Raw genomic sequence first — 11,636 nt, 5'->3', positions numbered from 1 at the left:
AAAAAAAAGAACCTGCATACAAACCATAGTAGTAAACAGCAGCCAATCCATGGAATATGATTAATTAGAAGAAATAGGCAGTGTGTGTTTAGGGTGATGTATGTACATGTGTGCCTGCCAGACATGACAGAATCTAACAGCGTTGCCTCTGGGTGTATCGAGTCAGATGCCGGGAGAGAGGGGTGTGGGTTGCTGGATTACAAGGGCAGGCTGCCTTCTTACAAGATTCTCCTGTGTGTGTTTTTCCAATGAGCACTGATTCATCAGAAGAGAGTTACTTGTTGTGGAAAATGGAGTGAGACTGATTTCATGGCAGATGTCCTTGGGGCTTCTGGATGAAAACACTCATTCCATCAAAATCCTGCATTCGGCTGAAACCTTCCTTGTCCATTGCTTATGTCGATGAAGGTTGGAAGGGGTCTGGAATTCCTCTGGAGGTGGGACTGCGTTGAGGCTGTTGGGGTTTGGTGAAACGTGGTATTGTGGTCTCTCTCTTATACTGTGTTTCAAAGCTGTGTTTGTCTTCTTAGAAGCCATGAGACAGCAGGCTGGACTTTCCTAAGGTGTGAGTGTCACGGAAGTTAATAATGGGGTGTGGGGAGAGGCTGTTCTAGGTTAAAGAGTAAGGACAGGCCGGGTGTGGTGGCTCACGCCTGTAATCCCAGCACTTTGGGAGGCCGAGGCGGGCAGATCATGAGGTCAGGAGGTCGAGACTATCCTGGCTAACACGGTGAAACCCCATCTATACTAAAAATACAAAAATTTAGCCGGGCGTGGTGGCAGGCGCCTGTAGTCCCAGCTACTCTGAAGACTGAGGCAGAAGAGTGGCGTAAACCCGGGAGGTGGAGCTTGCAGTGAGCTGAGATCGCACCACTGCACTCCAGCCTAGGTGACAGAGCAAGACTCCATCTCAAAAAAATAGAAAGAAAAAGGGGTAATCCCAGCACTTTGGGAGGCCGAGGCGGGCGGATCACAAGGTCAGGAGATGGAGACCATCCTGGCTAACAGGGTGAAACCCTGTCTCTACTAAAAATACGAAAACAAAATTAGCTGGGCGTGGTGGCGGGCGCCTGTAGTCCCAGCTACTCGGGAGGCTGAGGCCAGAGAATGACGTGAACCCAGGAGGCAGAGCTTGCAGTGAGCCGAGATTGCACCACTGCACTCCAGCCTGGGCGACAGAGCGAGACTCCGTCTCAAAAAAAAGAAAGAAAAAGAAGGAAGGAAGGAAGGAGAGAGAAAGAGCAGGAAGGAAGGAAAGAAAGGAAAAGAAAAGGAAGGAAAGAGAAAGAAAGAAAAAGAAAAAGGACATGGCAACGAAACGCAATCATGGTCCTGTAGTAGCTCCTGGATCCAAAGAACAGCAGCCGTCAAGCAGGCAGGTGCCCCGGGCTTGAGCACGCAGCTGGATATCAGGTGCATCCGTCCGGGCCCTCCTGGCTGCAGTCATGGTCTCAGCTGTGGAGATGCCCTTGTTCTCCTGGGTGCTGCCATGTCGAGGGCCCTATAGCTTGCTTTCAAATAGTTCAGCAGAAAGTGTCTGTAGAGAGAGGGTGAATATTGCAGAAGGTTAACATTTTTTTGCTGCAAATTTTTAAAAACAAAATTGGGAGAAAGATCTTGGAGCCAGAGCTTTGAAATCGAGTTTCAGTGCAAACCTGGAGCTTCTGTCTCTGCCCCTTTAACCCTGGGCTGGGCATCCTGGGCTGGGGATCCTGGCACTGTGTCACCAGCCTGGAAGCACTGGGCCAGTCTTGGCCAAGCTTTCCATCAGGGATGATTTGATCTTGGTGCAACAGGTCTGTGGTTACGACCATCGTTCCACACCGTGAGTCATTAATAATGCTTCCCATGCTTCCGCTTGCAAATGACCGGCCTTCCAAACAGCTGGTGCTGTTTCGAGGTGTTTCTGCAGGCAAGTGCAGGCGTGCCCTCAAATAAGCTTTGCCGGTGGACTCTTAGCAAGAGTGGAACCTGGTCAGGAAGGACAAAGCCTGGGAATCCACCCCCATGCCCTGTGGGTTGGCTGGCACCTGCCTCCCTGAGAAGATGAGTGGCTTTTTCCTGAGCCCTGTCTTTGCTGTACAAAGTTTTATGAACACACAAATAAATAACTTAATGGGAAGGGAGAGAAAAACCATTTCTGCTAGTCACGCCGAAAGCCCTGCACTCTCTTGTTTAGGTCCTGGGTGCCCCGTCTTTCCGCATGCTGGCCTGGCACGTTCTCATGGGGAACCAGGTGATCTGGAAAAGCGGAGACGTGGACCTCGTCCAGTCAGCTTTTGAAGTGCTTCGGGTGAGAACGTCTTTTCCTTAGGTGTGCGGTGCAGGGCAGTACTGGCCTGGTGCCTGGTGTCGGGTGGGGATGCTAAGCTGCACCGACCGTCCAGCGCAGAACCGCGTGCACCACGCCGTCTCCACCTGGAGCACAGTGGGCGTGGAGACCCGGGTCTGGCCTGATGATGTTTAAATCATCAGAAGGATGAGTGCGCCTAGGCCTGAGAGGGAACAAAAATGCATATGACACAGTCTTGGAAAAAGCTTCTTTGTGGGATGTGGTAAGACACAAACATCTGTGCAGGCAAAGATTAATATAAGAGTTAACACCACAGAGCCAGGGGCGGTGCAAGCTGGTGTGTGACTGGCGGTCCAGACAAGAGTTAGGCACCTGGTGGTGGAGGACCACCCCCCTCCGCCCTCTAGTGGGCTGAGAGTCTGGGGACTCCTCTGGCAGGAGGGAGGGCTTGGACCGGGCTGCAGGAGGCGTGTGGGGTTTGGGTAATGGAGCATGGACGGCTGGGGCTGAGGGCTTCCTCGCATCCTTGGTCTGAGTCCTGTTGTCCTCCTCAGACTATGCTGCCCGTGGGCTGCGTCCGCATCATCCCGTACAGCAGCCAGTACGAGGAGGCCTATCGGTGCAACTTCCTGGGGCTCAGCCCGCACGTGCAGATCCCCCCCCACGTGCTCTCCTCAGGTGCGTGCCACTGCGGGCTGTGGGGCCATGCCCTGCGCTGAGGGTCCCCATGCCTCAGGCCCAGAGTGGAACCAGATCTCTGTCATGGGTTGTGGAGAGGAGGCCTCATTGCAGGGCCAGCTTCCCCCATGGCTCTGGGCCTCCGTGTTCTGTCTTCACACAGGCAGCAGTGGGTGAGTGGACCTGATGGGAAGGGTGGCTGGCAGGGACTGTCGTCAGTGGGCTGCAGGTCACCATCCTGGAGTGGGAGGATGTGTGCCTGGCTGGAGGATCCTGGTCGTCCTGGTGAGTGGGTGCCCATGAGACAGGCCTGCTGAACGCTGGGCGTGAGCCGCCTGCTTCTGTGGGCCCCACCGTCCTCTCCTTACTCTTCTACTGTTCCCCGTCCAGCCTTCTGCTCTCTTCCAGCCTTTTTCCTCCTCTATGTGCCCGAAGTCTTCCCGGCCTTCACTGGTGCGGTCAGGGCTCAGCAAACCCCTGGTCTTTTGGTTTGGGGATATCCAGGGGGCAGCCCCCAGGGGCTCGTCAGTGACTTCCTCCAGCACAGCTGTGCGCGGCACCTGCTGACTCACGCGTGGTCTGAGTGGAGCTGCCCTGAGCCCCCGATCAGCACCCAGGCTGGGGCCTGACTCCCTGCGAGACAGTGTCTTTTTTCCGGGTAGCATTAGAAACACAGGCTCTGGTTTCAAACAGACTTGAAATTCTTACCACTACCAGCAGGTTATTTAACATCTCCAGGCCTGTTTCCCCATCTGTAGAATAGGGTCATGGTGAGACCATCCTCGCAGGGCTGCCTAGTAAGAGGTAAATTGATGTATATAAAGTACTTTGTGATTATTGTAATATAATAAATTATTAGTTTAACTGAGGCAAACGTTAACCCTTAACTATATACAAATAACCTGAAAGGTTTTTAATACCAAAGTGTTGATCTGGGCCAGCCTTTTCACCGTCAGCCTTTCCCACCGACCTGAGATGAGCCGAGTGGGGCCCGTGGTGGGCGAGCGCAGGGGAGGTGAGGAGCCATGGACCTTGTGTTGTTACAGAGTTTGCCGTCATCGTGGAGGTCCATGCAGCCGCACGTTCCACCCTGCACCCTGTGGGGTGTGAGGATGACCAGTCTCTCAGCAAGTACGAGTTTGTGGTGACCAGCGGGAGCCCTGTAGCTGCAGACCGAGGTGGGTGCCCCCAGGCAGAGTGTCCTTTTCATGAGAAGATGCTCCCGCCCCGCGCTGACGCCTGCCCTTGCTCTGCCCCCGCCCTTCTCCCCAGTCGGCCCCACCATCCTGAATAAGATTGAAGCGGCTCTGACCAACCAAAACCTGTCTGTGGATGTGGTGGACCAGTGCCTCGTGTGCCTCAAGGAGGAGTGGATGAAGTAAGCGACAGTGTGGGCGAGGCCCCTTTGCTTGTGACCCTGGAGAAAACCTGGAGCTGTTTCCAAAAGAGGAGCTGGGCCATGGCCACTGAGGGAGGAGCTGAGAGAAGAGGTTGGGGGCGGGGTTCCAACTCCAGGTCCACCTGTCACTTCACGGTGGCCTCGGGAAGTGGTCGTCATCTCTGCCCCTGGCTCCTGCATGGGGGGGCGGGGGTGGCGCCTGCCTCAGAGAGCGGTTGAGTCTCGGGCAAGGGCTCTGAGCTCACAGGAGGGTTCGTAATGGAAGCTGTCATCTGCTGTGCAATTAACTTCAAAACCTGAAAGCCCAGTAACCCATGCCCCGCTGTTTTTTTTTGTTTTTTTTGTTTGTTTGTTTGTTTTTTTGTTTTTGAGTCAGAGCTTTACTCTTATTGCCCAGGCTGGAGTGCAATGGCATGATCTTGGCTCACCACAATCTCTGCCTCCCGGGTTCAAGCGATCAAGTGATTCTCCTGCCTCAGCCTCCTGAGTAGCTGGGATTACAGGCATCCACCACCATGCCTGGCTAATTTTTGTATTTTTAGTAGAGACAGGGTTTCAGCATGTTGACCAGGCTGGTCTCGAACTCCTGACTTTGTGATCCGCCCACCTTGGCCTCCCAAAGTGCTGGGATTACAGGCGTGAGCCACTGCACCTGGCCCCACCGCTTCTTTTTTTTTTTTTTTAAAGCAAATTTATTTCCTCCTGCCTCGATTCTTGGTAATTTTTTTGGTCAAATTTATTAATCAAACATTGTCTTGATTTAAAATCAGGCAGTGAAGCTTAGGAGCAACCAGTGTCTTCCGTGAGGTTAAGGAAGGTTTTTCTTTCTTTCTTGGCATCTTTACAACAGCTTGAGGGAGGGTGTGGGAAGCGCACAGGCCCCATACCCGACAGAGGGCCGAGGGCCGAGCCCAGCCCCGACAGCTTCCCTTCCTTGCTGGGACATAGCTCCTTTCAGCAGTTCAGGGGCCGAGCCCACTGCCCCGAGCATGTGGATTCCAGCTCTGCCTGCACAGCTCCTGCTGGTGCCGAAGCCGCGTCGCCCCCGGTGGGCCCCCGTGACCAGGGCTTGGGGGATTGGGCTGTGGCGTCTGAGTGTTTTGTTTTCGTTCTCTTCAGCAAAGTGAAGGTGCTTTTTAAGTTCACCAAAGTGGACAGTCGACCCAAAGAGGACACACAGAAGCTGCTGAGCATCCTGGGTGCGTCCGAGGAGGACAACGTCAAGCTGCTGAAGTTCTGGATGACTGGCCTGAGCAAGACCTACAAGTCACACCTCATGTCCACGGTCCGCAGCCCCACGGCTTCGGAGTCTCGGAACTGACCCGCCCCACACACCTGCCCGAAGACGGGGATGGCTGTCCGCAGACTCCTCCAGCCCCGCGAGAGGAACTGTCCCTTGAGTTTCTGAACTGCTGGGAGGAGCTGTGTCCCAGTAAGGAAGGGAAACCGTCCGGGCTTGGCTCGGCCCTCTGTCAGGTTTGGGGCCTGTGTGCTTCCCACACCCTCCCTCAAGCCTTTGGAATCGCTGAAGATGGCAGTGAAAGGCGGAGGGATGGTGGACTCTGTGTTCAAACCCCTTGGAGAGACGCTTAGGAGGACAGCTTGTCTCTCAGGCCCCTTGTGGACTTAGATCTCAAAACCCACAGGAGAAACAGGTCCAACTCGGCATGCAGTCGCAATAACATATCCTCTGCCGAGGTTACCATTCAAGCGTTTCTATTTTGAAATTCAGCAAGAGTTTCTGGGCCTCATGTTTGAGTGTACATTTTGCTGCGTTGTGAATATTCAGCACATTGCCAGCTCTTGGTCACTGAGTGATTGAGTTAGGGCTCCGCGAGAGACTTTGGGGAGTGAAGTGGACCTGTTCCGCATCTTCCGGTCCTCTGAAATGTGTGTTCTGAAGCCATGGGCTCATCTTCTGGGGTGTTCCCCTGCAGGTACTGGTGAAGGTAACGTGGGGCTTAACAATGGAGCCCCTGATGGTTTATTTTGCTCAACATAGGTTGCTGAGGGGTCAGAGCAAGCATCTGACTTGTGCAGTCCCCTGGATATGGTGAGGCCCACCATGCTTTTATTCTGTATCGCTTTTGTCTTTATTGTGGCTTTCAACATTTACATTTGGCTACCAATAACTATTTTCAGAGGGTGGTGATTGAAAACAATTTCATCATCCCACTGTACTTTTTTGTTTTTGAGACGGAGTTTCACTCTTATTGCCCAGACTGGAGTGCAATGGCGCAATCTTGGCTCACTGCAACCTCTGCCTCCTGGGTTCAAGCGATTCTCCTGCCTCTGCCTACAGAGTAGCTGGGATTACAGGTACCCACCAACACGCCCAGCTAATTTTTATATTTTTAGTAGAGACAGGGTTTCACCATGTTGGCCGGGCTGGTCTCAAACTCCTGACCTCAAGTGATCCACCCACCTCAGCCTCCCAAAGTGCTGGGATTACAGGTGTGAGCCCCTGTGCCTGGCCCTTTTTTTTTTTTTTTTTTTTTAAAGATGGTATCTTGCTGTATCATCCAGGCTGGTCTTGAACTCCTGAGTTCAAGCAGTCGTGCTTTAACCTACAGCTACAGGTACCCCAACTATACATTTTTAATGAGGATTCATGGCTCAGAGGGATTTTCTGGTGGTTTTGCTGATTTGTTTCTAGTTTTTTGTGTTTAACTTATATTTAACATGAAGACCAAGTTTATATAACCAGGTATCTGTATAACGCAACAACATTGGAACACAATAAAGATGTATTTTTGTAAATTGTTGACTACATGGTTTATTGGTTTGATGCCTAATATTTATTTATTTATTTGTGCTCAGGCACAGGAAATACTATGGTTAAAAAATACCAGTGAGTGGACCGGGCACGATGGCTCACACCTGTAATCCCAGCACTTTGGGAGGCCGAGGCTGGCGGATCACAAGGTCAGGAAGTTTAGACCATTCTGGCTAATACGGTGAAACCCTGTCTCTACTAAAAATACAAAAAATTAGCTGGGCATGGTGGTGGGTGCCTGTTATCCCAGCTACTCAGGAAGCTGAGGCAGGAGAATCACTTGAACCCGGGAAGCAGAAGTTGCAGTGAGCCAAGATTGCACCACTGCACTCCAGCCTGGGCAACAGAGCAAGACTCCGTCTCAAAAAACAGAACAAAACAAAATACCAGTGAGTGGCCAATTCACACGTTTAAGCTGCTGTAATGATCATAGACAATCTTTTCCAAGTTAGTCGTTAGAGTTGGTGTTGGAGAGAAGCAAACACTCATTCATCCCAAGGACCTCTGTTGAGCATCCATGCCCATGTGCTTGGCATTTTGTTCAGCTTTAGGAAATGGCTCATCCCTTAATAATGATATTTAAAGATATGTCCATCTGAGAGGAAGATGGCTGGAATCACCCTGGGTGACGATGACAATCCCTAAGACTGCAGGGCTCCCTGTGGTTTAGTCATCTACCTGAGTGGGAGGGGACCCCCTGGCCTGTGTGGGTCAAGGGAAAACTAAGGGAGAGATGACCACCCACTGTCCTCCCCAACTTCGGGTACAGATTCCTCTTGTTTCTCATGTGGATGGCATTCCTGGGAACGCGGTTCTGTGCTCAGTCTTTGCCGGTTGTCTGCCGGTCTAGTGGCTGAATCCACTTGGCAAGTAGGAGCCCAGTGTAAGTTAGCTCTGCATTCATGTCAGGGGCGTGTATGACCTGGATTCTCCATGTCTAATAAAGCTCGCTGGCGAGGGGGCAGGCAGGGCCCTATGCCGACTGGTATTTCTAGGCAGCTGTGGGCTTTTTCTCTCCCCACAAGCATGCAGTTCTTGAAGATTTTTTCCTATTGGTCATGAGTGCACAAGAGCAGGAGGCTGAGCGGAATCTATGCCAGCCCAAGACCAGGCCAGACTCTGCTGCCCTTGTGAAGGAATAGGGGTTCCTGATTTTGTAGCTTCTCACACCAAGTGGAAGAGACAAAACAAATTCCAGATCCTGAACCTTCCCCGTGTGTTTGAAGGCAGTCAGGGGTTTCCTGATTTTACATTCAAGATACTTAACACTCAGGGCTAGGCACTGTGGCTCACGCCTGTAATCCCAGCACTTTGGGAGGCTGAGGCAGGAGGATCACCTGAGGCCAGGAGTTTCATACCAGCCTGGCCAACATGCTGAAACCCCATCTCTACTAAAAATACAAAAAAATATTGGCCAGGCTGGTGGTGTACACCTGTAGTCCCAGATACTCAGTAGGCTGAGGCAGGAGAATCACTTGAGCTCTTATATATTTTGGAAATTCACCCCTTATCTGATAATATACTTTGTATAACCTTTTAACCTTTTAAAAAATAAATTGTATTGTGTATATTTAAGGTACACAACATGATGTTATGAGTTACATAACACACACATATATTAAAATGGTTATTATAGCGGGCACTGTGGCTCACATCTGTAATCCCAGCACTCTGGGAGGCCGAGGTGGGTGGCTCACCCGAGGTCAGGTGTTTGAGACCAGCCTGGCCAACGTGGTGAAACCCCATCTCTACTAAAAGTACAAAAGTTAGCTGGGCGTGGTGGCAGTCACCTGTAATCCCAGCTGCTCGGGAGGCTGAGGCAGGAGAATCACTTAAACCAGGGAGGTGGAGGTTGCAGTGAGCTGAGATGGCACCACTGCACTCCTGTCTGGGCAGCAAAGCGAGACTCCGTCTCAAAAAATAAAAAATACAAATGGCCAGGCACGGTGGCTCACACCTGTAATCCCAACACTCTGGGAGGCCGAGGTGGGTGGATCACCTGAGGCCAGGAGTTTGAGACCAGCCTGGCCAACATGGTGAAACCCCATCTCCACTAAACATACAAAAATTAGCCGGGCATGGGGGTGGGTGCCTGTAATCCCAGCTACTCTGGAGGCTGAGGCAGAAGAATCGCTTGAATCCGGGAGATGGAGGTTGCAGTGAGCCGAGATCATGCCACTGCACTCCAGCCTGGATGACAGAGCAAGACTACATCTGAAAAAAAAAAAAAAAAAAAGTAAAAATAAAAAACCAGTAACTAAATGTTGCAACACAAAGAAAGGATAAATGCTTAAGGTGATGGATATCCCATTTACCCTTATGTGATTATTACAAATTCCATGTCTGTACCAAAATATCTCATGTACCCAATAAATACATATAACTTCTATATACCCACAAAGTTAAAAATAGAAACTGAAAGACAAAAAATAAATAAAAATCAAATAAAGCTTCTCATTTTGTTGTCTACCTTTGGTAGATTTCCAGCCATGAAGTGGCTGTTTTTGACCATTTCCCCCAGTTTTATTTTTGCTTATCCCTCTTTGGAGGGATTTGAGTCCTTCTTTTTACTTCCATAACTACAAGTCCCTCCTCTCATTATCGTTCATTATCGTTTTAGATGACGAAAGTGAAGTTCAAAGAGATGAATCAACTTGCCCTAGACCATGCAACTAGGAAGCCTGGGAGCCAGCACTAAACTCAAGTGCTCGTTTTCTTTGTTAAGAATTTTACTGGCCAGGCGCGGTGGCTCACGCCTGTAATCCCAGCATTTTGGGAGGCCGTGGCGGGTGGATCACGAAGTCAGGAGATTGAGACCAGCCTGGCTAACACGATGAAACCCTGTCTCTACTAAAAATACAAAAAAAAATTTAGCCGGGTGTGATAGTGTGCATTTGTAGCCCCAGCTACTCGGGAGGCTGAGGCAGGAGAATTGCTTGAACCCGGGAGGTGAAGGTTACAGTGAGCCGAGATTGTGCCACTGCACTCCAGCCTAGGCAACAGAGTGAGACTTCATCTCAAAAAAAAAAAAAAATTTTATTGACGTAATCACTGACATACATTTTCCTTATTTAAACCACACAATTTGACACGTGTATTTCCGTGAAACCACCACAGTCAAGTTGATAAACACACATCCATCAGTCCACTTCCTTGTGGCTTTGTTGGCCCCTCCAGGCTACACTGGTCTGCTTTCCCTCTGTCTAGTTTGCGTTTTCTAGAATGTTACGTAAATGGAATAATACAGTATGTACTCTTTCTGTCTGGCTTTTCCCACTCAGTATTAATGAAATTCATCCACGTTGTAGCATATATGAGTACTATTTTTTTGGGGGGGGACAGGGTCTTCCTGTGTCACCCAGGCTAGAGTGCAATAATGGCATGATCTTGGCTCACTGCAATCTTAGTCTCCAGAGCTCAAGCGATTCTCCCACCTCAGCCTCCTGAGCAGCTGGGATTACAGGCACATGCCCCCGCACCCAGCTAATTTTTGTATTTTTTGGTAGAGACAGTGTTTCACCATGTTGGCCAGGCTGGTTTCGAATTCCTGAACTCAAGCTATCCTCTCGCCTCAGCCTCCCAAAGTTCTGGGATTACAGGTGTGGGCCACTGTGCCAGGCCACTTCATTCTATTTTACTGCTAAATAGCATTCCCTTGTATAGATATACAAAAGCTTATTTACCTATTTACCTGTTGACGCGCGTTTGGGTTGTTCTAGGCACACAAGCCTGCCAGGAACACTGGTGAACATGTGCTTGTGTTAATGGATCCCATCCTTTCTCCTAGGAGTGGGATAGCTGGATCATATGAAAGGTGCAAGTTGAATATTTTAATAAACTTTTAATTTAGAATAACTTGATTTACAGAAAAGTTTCGTAGAACAGACAGTTCCATTTACCCCCACCCAGCTTCCTTTGTTAGCCTTTTACATTCCTTTCATATATTTGTCAAAGCTAAGAAACTGACATTGGTACAATGCGATTAAGCTCCAGACTTTATTTGGCTCTCACCACTTTTTCCGTGAATGCCTTCTTTCTGTTCCAGGATCCAGCCCAGAACAATACATTGCCCATTTCCCTATGCCCCCGGGCCAGTGCCCTCGGCTGCCTTTGTCTCTTCCTCTGTTTATGCTTAAAGCAGGGCAGGCCTTCCAACAACGCTGGAGCCTGGGCTGGGAAAAAACCTTTAGGGGCCTAGCTCTGCGCTTGGACATCCCCACTCTGCCACCGCCTCCAGTACGCTGGGTTCCAATGCTGCCTCCAGCCGTGCTGATTCCCTGATATCTGTGTTCCCAGGTCCTTCCTCAGCCTAGCCTAGCTGCTCGGGCGAAGACAGTGAAGGTGTGGCCCCACATTTCCGGAGCAGCTCTGCTGTGCTCCAAGCGAGGAGAGCCGGGGTTGCTCAGGTTTATAGGGCGGAGGGTGGTCTCTGGCCTGGGCAGGTGACGGGTGCGCTAGGGCCCGTGGCCCGCAGGTGTGCAGGCGCTGCC

The 11,636-nt window shown here is 50.6% G+C and overlaps 2 protein-coding genes across 2 annotated transcripts in view; both read left to right on the top strand.

The window, feature by feature from the left end:
• Nucleotides 1–2,177: 2,177 nt before the first annotated feature.
• On the top strand, nucleotides 2,178–5,981 carry LOC105536001 (folliculin). The gene is made up of 5 exons (XM_011975252.1): nucleotides 2,178–2,293; nucleotides 2,848–2,971; nucleotides 4,018–4,149; nucleotides 4,244–4,349; nucleotides 5,490–5,981. Exons 1-5 carry the CDS (start codon nucleotides 2,204–2,206, stop codon nucleotides 5,689–5,691), a joined length of 654 nt encoding a protein of 217 aa, XP_011830642.1. The 5' UTR covers nucleotides 2,178–2,203; the 3' UTR covers nucleotides 5,692–5,981.
• Nucleotides 5,982–7,879: 1,898 nt separating this feature from the next.
• PLD6 (phospholipase D family, member 6) overlaps nucleotides 7,880–11,636 on the top strand; it is a 9,300-nt gene continuing 5,543 nt past the window's right edge. The window contains exons 1-2 of the mRNA XM_011975298.1: nucleotides 7,880–7,979; nucleotides 11,192–11,382. Coding sequence (XP_011830688.1) covers nucleotides 7,880–7,979; nucleotides 11,192–11,382 — 291 coding nt within the window. The remainder of the gene's footprint in view (nucleotides 7,980–11,191; nucleotides 11,383–11,636) is intronic.

This window comes from Mandrillus leucophaeus, unplaced genomic scaffold (genome assembly GCF_000951045.1).
Source record: "Mandrillus leucophaeus isolate KB7577 unplaced genomic scaffold, Mleu.le_1.0 Scaffold153, whole genome shotgun sequence".
Taxonomy (NCBI): Eukaryota; Metazoa; Chordata; class Mammalia; order Primates; family Cercopithecidae; genus Mandrillus; species Mandrillus leucophaeus.
Note: the sequence above shows the minus strand (reverse complement) of the source record. Positions and strands in the feature narration are given on the sequence as shown.